Here is an 8,419-nt window from a genome sequence, read left to right as displayed (position 1 = left end):
CTCTCCGCACCAATGAGAGAGGGAGGCGGTGCCGCTTATTGGCCGGGAGCCGTGATTGACTGGAGTGAGCGCCTATGGGCGCGGCGGGCGGGGCAGCACCCCGGAAGCGGCGTGCGGCGGGTGCCACGGCCGGCGGGGCCATGGCGGGCGGCGGGGACTCGCTCCGCGCTCTGCTCCGCACCGCCAACGCGCTCCTGCAGCAGCGCCGCTACCAGGCCGCGCTCGCCGTCATCAAAGGCTTCCGCAACGGCGCCGTGTGAGTGCCGGGCCCGGGCGGCGGGGAGGCCGCGGGTGCTGTGGCGGGGCTGCGGGGGAGGCGATTCCGCCTCCTTCATCTGCACTTGGGGGGGTCCGAGCTGAATTTGGGGTCAACTCCGGTTTGATGTGCTGCTAGGCTGGCTGAAAAGTAATCGATATTTGGCTAAATAGCCTTTAATATGTTGTTAGTAGTGTTATAAATGAGAAACAAAAGTCTCGATATTCAGCAAAATTTAGATGGCTTTATTTTATATAGACAGAGCAAGCATCGCTGGGAATACATGGGGGTCACTGCCCACTCCATGCTCCACCAAACTTTGGTTTGCAGCTCCCTGTTACAGCATGGTTTCCTTGTAGTCATCAATAATTGTTATTTTTTTGTTGTCATAATTCTGCCAGGTAAGTAGTGGTGGTCCGTGGGATCTCTGGACAACCTGAGTCTCTAGACAATTTGTCAAGTCCATAGATAACCATCCAGTCTGGTAGATAAGGAAATGGCAGAAGTCAGGAAATCTGGTCTTAGGGATAGGCTGCAACTGATTACACAAAGACAGAAAATCTGATTTTGCAGAATCTACTGGGCTGTGTGAAAGCCTTGTTTTGCAAACCGTTAGTAAAACAGAATGATTTAATAATATATTTTTTTCTTTAGTTTCATGCTTCATTTCAGGCCTAAGTATTCTGGTTTATACAAACCCCAATACTTTTATGATTAACATAATTATGAATCTTTTATCAATTATCACAGTAGAATAGAAATACAATCATTTAATGATATAAAACAAACTCTGAAATATCTGTCTGCCTCTGCAGTTATGGAGCCAAAATCCGTGCCCCACATGCCCTGGTGATGACTTTCCTGTTCAAGAGTGGAAGGTATGAACCCTAATTCTGCATTTCTGTGTTGCTGCTTAGAATATTTTTGTCTCAGTTGTCCGTTTTTCATGTTTCCAGAGGGTGTAAAAAGCAGAGGGATGTGTGAGCCATGGTTGATAGTGAAGCAGACACAACTATATATAATTGAGGGAGTCAATCACTCATGGAATAGTTGATGAGAACCAGAGGACAGAGGGGGAATTAGCAGGTGCCAATATGGGAACCCAGGCTATAGCAGTGCACGTTGTGTCTTTTCCTGAGTGCCAGAGGTTTGCATTTAGAAAAAAAAACCAAAGTTTTAAAAGGGCTGTTTGAGTAGTGAGAAAATTAAACACAGTTGACAGTGTGGATAGGGCTGTGCTCTGATGAGTGAACCAGAGCTGAGAGGATTTCTCCTCCTTCCCAAGACATTCCTGGGGTGCCCAGGCCATCAGTGTGGTTGAGGATGCAGTGACCAGGCTGAGTGAGTGCAGGGTCCTGCCTTTTAGCTCTCCTAATTGTCTGTTTGTTTCCCTCAGTTTAAGGGAGAAGCTGAGATCCATTGCCCAGGCCACGTACGCCCATTCCAGGAACCTGGCCTGTTTTGTGTTCACCTACAAGGGGCTCCTGGCAGCACAGTCCCGGCTGCAGGGGAAAAAAATCCCATTTCATTCTTTCCTTGCAGCCTGCATTGGGGGCTGGCTGGTGTTTGGTGACAACAATCCCATCAACAGCCAGGTAAAGGCACTTGCTGAAAGTTTCTCTGGCCAGGAAAAACAACAGGGGTGCCAGGATGTGGTTGGTGGTGCCTGTTTCTGGTAGTTCTGACCACAGAGCATTGCTCTTTTATCATATTCTCTGCACAAATTGCTGTTTTGACTGCTCTGCACTCAAGTCCCAGGTGTGGCTGTGTGTCTCCATGAGCAGTGTGGGCAGTTGGAGTGCTGGAAGCCCAGGCTTGCCTCCAGAGCTGCACTGAGTTCACAGGAAGGCAGTCAGGTGACCCAAAGCTGTGGGGTTATCCCACCTGTCACCTGAGCTGTGGTCACTACCTGTGTGTTCCTGGTCTGGCCATCGCAGGGTTAAACTCTACCTGAAGTGCTGTGAGTGTAGAACTTGATCAGTTAGAGCTGCACTGAACTAAACTGGTTAAACTGGCAATTAAACTGACAAAAGCTGCTCAGGGGGTGTTTGATCTAAAGCTGGTTGTAAACCCACAGTCACAAACCAAGGAGTAAAACACAGAACCTCAGATTAATCCAAATTGCTCGACTTAAGCCAGGCCTTCAGGCTGGTGTTAGGCTGTGTCCAGACTCCTGAGCCCACACCTGCTTGGCAGGACTGCTCTGGGTCTGTTCCATTAGCACCATCTGAGGTGGCATGAGCTGGGCAAAGGCAGAGCTTGTGCAATGCACAGAAGTGTTGCATGAAGTGATTGCTAAATCAGAGCAGCAGGACTTTGAGGAGACACAAATACCTGTGGCTTTGCAGACTGCTGATAGAGGAAATTACAGCCTGTTTGCTTTGAAGTGGGGGAATTGTTCCTACCTCTCCTGGCTGGATTGACACTTCTGAGTGCCTGGAGCTGGCTGTGCTCAGCTCTTACCCCTGCTCTGGGTTTTTCCCCCTGCAGATCATCATGTACCTGCTGTCCCGGATCCTGTTTGGTCTGTCTCGGCTGGCTGTGGAAAAGGGCTACATCCCACAGCCCAAGCAGGATCCCTTCCCTCTGGTGGCTGCCCTGGTGTGGGGCACAGTGCTGTGGCTCTTTGAATACCACAGGCAGACTCTGCAGCCCTCCCTGCAGTCCTCCATGACCTACCTGTACGAGGACAGCGAGGTGTGGCACGACCTGTCCGACTTCCTCATTTACAACAAAAGGACAGACAGCAAGTAGGTGCTTCACTCTAAATCACCTCGGAATGCAGCTGAGGGAAAAGGTTATTCTGTTGCTCTTGACCTGTGATTTTTTAAAATTAACATCAGTCAAGCAGAGTTGGCTCTTGTCTCCAGGCCAGAATGTTCTGATCAGTATTTTGGCTCCTTTGAGAGCAAGCACAACACCCCACAGAAACTTGTTGCTGTGTTTTTTAAGAGGCCTTATTTTCCCTGTAAGTGTGGCATTGGGGTTTGTTCTTTAAAAACTAAATATATTTATAAAATGACAGCCTGACACTAAGTGGAGAGTGTGAAGACATGTTCTATGGCTCATCTGAATGTTTAGAAGTTTTTTTTTCTATGTTGCTGGAGGGTGAAGGGAGTGGGGGACCTGCTGAGCTCTGAAAGCAGTGCCATCATTTCTTCATTGCTATGGATGGCTGGAAATCCTGTTTAAACTGTTACAAGGACAGTTGTGTGCTCCTTGAGAGAGTTCCTCTGCAGTTTTCCCTCAGGGAGACAGTAAAATGTGTAAGAATAGAACTCTTAGGATTGTTTTGTGCAAGCCTGGTAAATCAGGCTTGGAAAGACTATTTTTGCTTGGTTTCTTTCCTGCACTTGGGCTGAATCTGGGCCTCTGCAGACTGCACTAATGAATAACCTGTAATTATTTTAAATTTGTTTGTAAAGCTTTTAAAAGCTGCTTGAACTAAATACCAAAAACAGTTACACAACTTGGGCTCCTCTACAACCAGGCCTTGGATCTCACACTGGAGACTTTGTGTGACCAAGGGCACAACATTTACCAAGCACCTTTATTTTGGTGGAGCAGGACAAGGGTTTCTCTGAGGTCCAGAATCTGCCCTCCACATCAGTGGCATGTGTTGGCACTAACCAGATTTAAATCTGATTTTGTACCTGTAGTTTGTGCAGGCTCATTGCTCAGCCAGGCTGAGGCCATGAATTAATTTATTAATTGTCTTGCTTGCAAAAACACTCTTCTGAGCTCCAGGGTAGTGCAGCATGGCCTGAGCTATGGCAGAAGATTGACTAGATAGCTGAGAAAGCACAAAAACTGGTTTAATTAATGAATTCAAATTCCTCATAGTGCAAGGCACTCACCTGCCATATAACACTACACAGTTCACTCAGTGATATGCACTGAAATAATTCCTGCCACACTGGTTTGATGTGGTGATTTTTCCAAGAGAGTCATGAGGTTCCCTGTTTCCTTTTGGCTCAGTTGGGACTATTTGGTTCACTTCCCTTGTATTCACCTGCTTTTCCCTGACCTGCCCATGTCATTTAATAATCCTGCTGATGCTCTCTTTGTAATCTTTTGAACTCTTTACCCTCCAGGCTCTGGCAATTTCTCCTATTCAGTGGTACAGCTGAAACGGTACATTTAACTTCAGGGAGCTTCTGAGTAGAAAAAACTTTCTCAATTTCTTCTAAGTCATTTTTCCTTGTCCTCCTAAACTCCTTTATTACTGTTCCTCATATTCAGAGTGCTGCTTTGCTCTTTATTTTTCCACTTTTCTTTGTCTGTGCAAATCCATGTTGTACATGCTGCCCAAAAACCAAGATACTTCTTTGTCAGAATAACTTTCTGTGATCTCTTTAGCTTCTAATTTCATTGCAAACTTCTAGTTAGCTGCTGTTACAGTCTGGATTGAATAATTGAATTGGAACATTCATCAGACCCCATGAAAGCTGTAAAATTAGGAATTTGGGTTTTTTTCTTTTAGTTAAATATTTTTCTCAGTATAGAGAAGCATAAAAATTCAATACAGAAAAACTACTGAAGCTACAGGTGAGGTGTGATTCCTGTATAAACATCTTTATTTCCACCACTGCTGGGTATTTGAAGCATCACATTTTTTTTTCTGTCAGAAGCCTCAATATTGTTCCAAGTAAGGGCATTGGTATCCTGCTAAAATTACTAAATTCCTGCAAGCTTGGATGGGATTTCAGAAAGCTGACAGCTGTGGCTTGGGAATTGCTCCCTAAAACTATTAAACTCACAAATCCTTGACCATGTGCAATTAGTGCAGCAAAAAGGTTCTGTGAGCTGGGTGTCTCTGAGAAAGGTTTGGTCTGTACATTTGTATTTCTTTCTCTTGAGCTTGTGGTTCCCTTCGAGGTGGAATAATCTTCCTCTGCTGGGAATTGTACTGCTGTGGCTGCTGGTGATGCTCTTCAGTGTCCCTGAGCAGGACAAGTGGCCTTTCCTGACCTTTTCACACTGCACTCTGCCCTCTCTAGAAAATAAATCCCAGCCAAAAACCAGTGTCTGGAATCAGCCTGGCAGCAGCGAGCATGACTTCTCCTCGGTTCAAAACGCCCTTTTTCTTTGGGGAATCTCTCCCTTTCTCAGGAAGCCGTGCCCTGGCCCCCAGCCATCTGTGGAGGAGCCCCAGGAGGCAGCTGCCATCCCTGGAAGCCCAGCTCCTCCCAGGAGCACAGCTTTGGCCTTTGCTGGCCGTTGGTTTTCCTGCTGTGCTGGGGCAGGACAAGCTGCAAGTCACTGCTTTCCCCAGGGAAGTAATTGGGACAGCTCCTTAATGACATCAGCCCCCATGGCTGTCCCTGGGACCAGATAGCTGGGGATGAGCCCCTTCTGCTGCCAAGGTGTTGGAACAATGCAGGCGTGTAGTAGGGAAGTGAACTAGAAGTAATTTGTCTGAGGCAGACTTTTGGGATATGTAAGTGACACTCCCTGCCCTCCCCCAGGGCTTTGTGTAGGGAATGGAGGGCCCTGTTTGGGTTCCCTTTTTATTAGCATTAAAAGCAAAAGAAATAAAGAGACAGTTGGGAAGCCACCTGCATATAGCCAAGTGCTTAAGGATCACAAAGAAGGGCCATTTTGTCCCCCCAACTCCAACTGGTTTTGAATTTTAAGATGAGCATGGGGCTGTTTGCCTGCAGCAACTTTATTTTCCCTTGTTATTTCTTCCTTGACACCTGACTGATGCTGAGTGTTGCTAAAGAGGAGCAGAGTGTCTCAGTCTTAGCTCAGTTTGTGAAAAGCAAGGAACACTGGATAAAACAAGTGTTTAAAATGATGCTTCCCCCTCAGATTTTAAACCTCTCTTAGAGGCAGTTTTAAAGGTTAATGAACCAAACTGATCAAAAGTTTTCAGCAATCCTGAGCTTTTCAAGCAGACTGACTATCCTGGGCTATTAATCATTTATTTTATGAAGGAACAAAGCAGGCTCAGGGTTATTTACTGCTGCTGCCTGCTGCCCTGGCATACCCACTGTGCTTCCCTTCCCTTTGGAGGACAGCTTGTGTGCTGGGGCTGGCTCTGGGGATGGCTGGAGAACCCTTTCCGGGACAATTGCATTATTTAACAAAGGTGAAAATGAGACAGCTGCCTGACATTTGGGTTGGGGAAGGTTTTCTGGGCTGTGTTTGATGCTGGCACTGAAGGAGAAAGCAAAACCTGTGTTTGGCCATTCAGTGCTGCAGAGAAGGGCTGGAGGAGGCAGGGAGGTGTGACCTGTGTCTGGAATGGGACAGTGGGATTTGTCCTGGTCACCATCCCTGTGTCCATGCAATAACCAGAGAACTGGCCCTGTTGAGGGCATTTATCATAGAATTGTGGGATGGTTTAGTTGGATGGGACCTTAAAAAAACCATCCTACCCCCTGCCAAGGGCAGGGACACCTTCCACTATCCCAGGAGGCTCCCAGCCCCAGCCTGGTCTTGGACACTTCCAGGGATGGAGCAGCCACAGCTGCTCTGGGCACCTGTTCCAGGATGTGGAGGCTGCAGAGAAGCTTTGATGTTGTTGCTGTGAGACTTTGCTGCCCTGCTAGAGTAGGTCAAGCTCTGCTTTACACCGAGCTGGGTGTGTGGGTGGGAGGGCAGAGACGATCCCTGGCTGCTGAAAGAGACCCAAAGCAGGGCCTCCCTGTGCAGAGTGGGCTCTGCAGGCAGCTGCCATGGCTGCCTGGTGCAGACTGTGCAGATCCCTCACCAGGAGAAACTGCTGGGACTCCACCTTGTTTTCCCTGCATCAGCACAAAGGTGACCTTTGGATAATACCCCGAGCCCTGCACTGCTCCCTATTTGTCAGGTTGTGTTTGTCTCCCTGGCTCGTGCCAGCCTGAAGCAGAATGTGTTTTCTGATGCTGCTTTTGAAACCTGAAAGATAAGGGAGGAGGGGAAATAAGGTGTCATGTCTGCCTGCCACTGTTAATATTTTTGGGGTGTTAATCTTGAGTTTTCAACCTGTGTGTTCCTACCAGATTGCTGGAGGAGGTAACTTTTTTCTTTACTTAGAAGAATTTTCATGTCTCTGGTGATGAGGAGGGAGAAAAACAAAATAAAAGCTCTATAATACAGGTATTATTACCTCTATTTTTTATATATATTTTAGATTCATAATTGCTGTGTAATCCAGGCCCTGATTTTCTGACAGCATAGAATAAAGAACATAAACTCAGGTAACTTATGTGACACTGATCAGAATGCTTGTAGAAAATATCTTGGGTTTTGGGTTTAAAATAAAAAAAGGGGCAGGGGGTTGTTGATGTAGCTCTGTCCACTACAAATTGCCTTATTGTGGTCATTATTTCTGTATAATCACTCTTTGAATATGACAATACTGTGCTTTCTCTAAAAATAAAAATCCTAATTTTTTGTCTTTTTATACTGTCATAATTTTTAAGCTAAAATCTATGAAGCAATGCTTGATTATTGCATGTCTGTAGTCCTGGATGTAGAGAAGCCATGCACAAGGTGTAGTTTTGGCATGGTTTGGGCTCTGGTCTTACCAGCTTGGAAACAACAACCAGTGCTGCTTTGACCCCACCATCAGATTTAATTCTTGCAGGGGTAAGGATGTCAGCTGCAGAAACAAATTGGGATGGCTGACACCCTTTTTTTTTCTTTTAAACATGACAAATAGAGAAAATAAGGATGTCTGTGGATGGTTTTGCTGCCTCTTCCAAGCTAAAAGCTGAGGGAATGTGCTGTAGAGGTGACTGCTGTGGTAGTGAAAATGAAGCAATTGCTGAGTGTCTGTAAGACCAAACCTCCAGCTTTGTAGCTGTTGGAATATTGGAGTGTCCAGCCTGGGCCCATGAGAAGCCAAATTAGCACCTCCAAACTGATGCCAGCCCTACCTCCAAGGGTTTTTTTCCTCCTCACAGTCTCTGTCTGAGCCCTTGTTCTGCTACAGGTAAAGCTCTGGGTGATCTGTTGGTTTTGTTCTGACAAAAGCAACTTCTGCTACATTTTGGGTTCTCAGTGCCCATGACCATGCTCAGAGTGCTGGGAAGTAAACCTGGACTGGCTGGAGATACTAAGGAGAGGTAGAAGCTACAGCCTGGCATATTCCCAAACCACTCCTCAATAACCCCCAGGCTCCCCAGAAACACTTCAGCCTCTCCATTCTTCCATAGGGTTTGAGTGAAGGAA

General features: G+C 46.6%; 1 protein-coding gene across 1 annotated transcript; it reads left to right on the top strand.

Moving 5' to 3' along the window:
- Window positions 1-93: 93 nt before the first annotated feature.
- PXMP4 (peroxisomal membrane protein 4) lies at window positions 94-7,639 on the top strand. Its single transcript, XM_056507462.1, has 4 exons — window positions 94-256; window positions 1,072-1,134; window positions 1,653-1,851; window positions 2,747-7,639. The coding sequence occupies exons 1-4, from the start codon at window positions 141-143 to the stop codon at window positions 3,008-3,010; spliced, it is 642 nt and encodes a 213-aa protein (XP_056363437.1). The 5' UTR covers window positions 94-140; the 3' UTR covers window positions 3,011-7,639.
- Window positions 7,640-8,419: the final 780 nt, after the last annotated feature.

The sequence above is a fragment of the Oenanthe melanoleuca genome, chromosome 20 (assembly GCF_029582105.1).
Source record: "Oenanthe melanoleuca isolate GR-GAL-2019-014 chromosome 20, OMel1.0, whole genome shotgun sequence".
Classification (NCBI taxonomy): domain Eukaryota; kingdom Metazoa; phylum Chordata; class Aves; order Passeriformes; family Muscicapidae; genus Oenanthe; species Oenanthe melanoleuca.
This window is presented reverse-complemented; position numbering and strand designations above follow the sequence as displayed.

Excerpts from the sequence above, each read along its gene's own strand:
- PXMP4 (XM_056507462.1), top strand. The coding sequence starts at position 141 with ATGGCGGGCGGCGGGGACTCGCTCCGCGCTCTGCTCCGCACCGCCAAC. Across the intron at positions 257-1,071 it reads GGCTTCCGCAACGGCGCCGT|TTATGGAGCCAAAATCCGTG; the intron begins GTGAGTGCCGGG and ends CTGCCTCTGCAG. Across the intron at positions 1,135-1,652 it reads TTCCTGTTCAAGAGTGGAAG|TTTAAGGGAGAAGCTGAGAT; the intron begins GTATGAACCCTA and ends TGTTTCCCTCAG.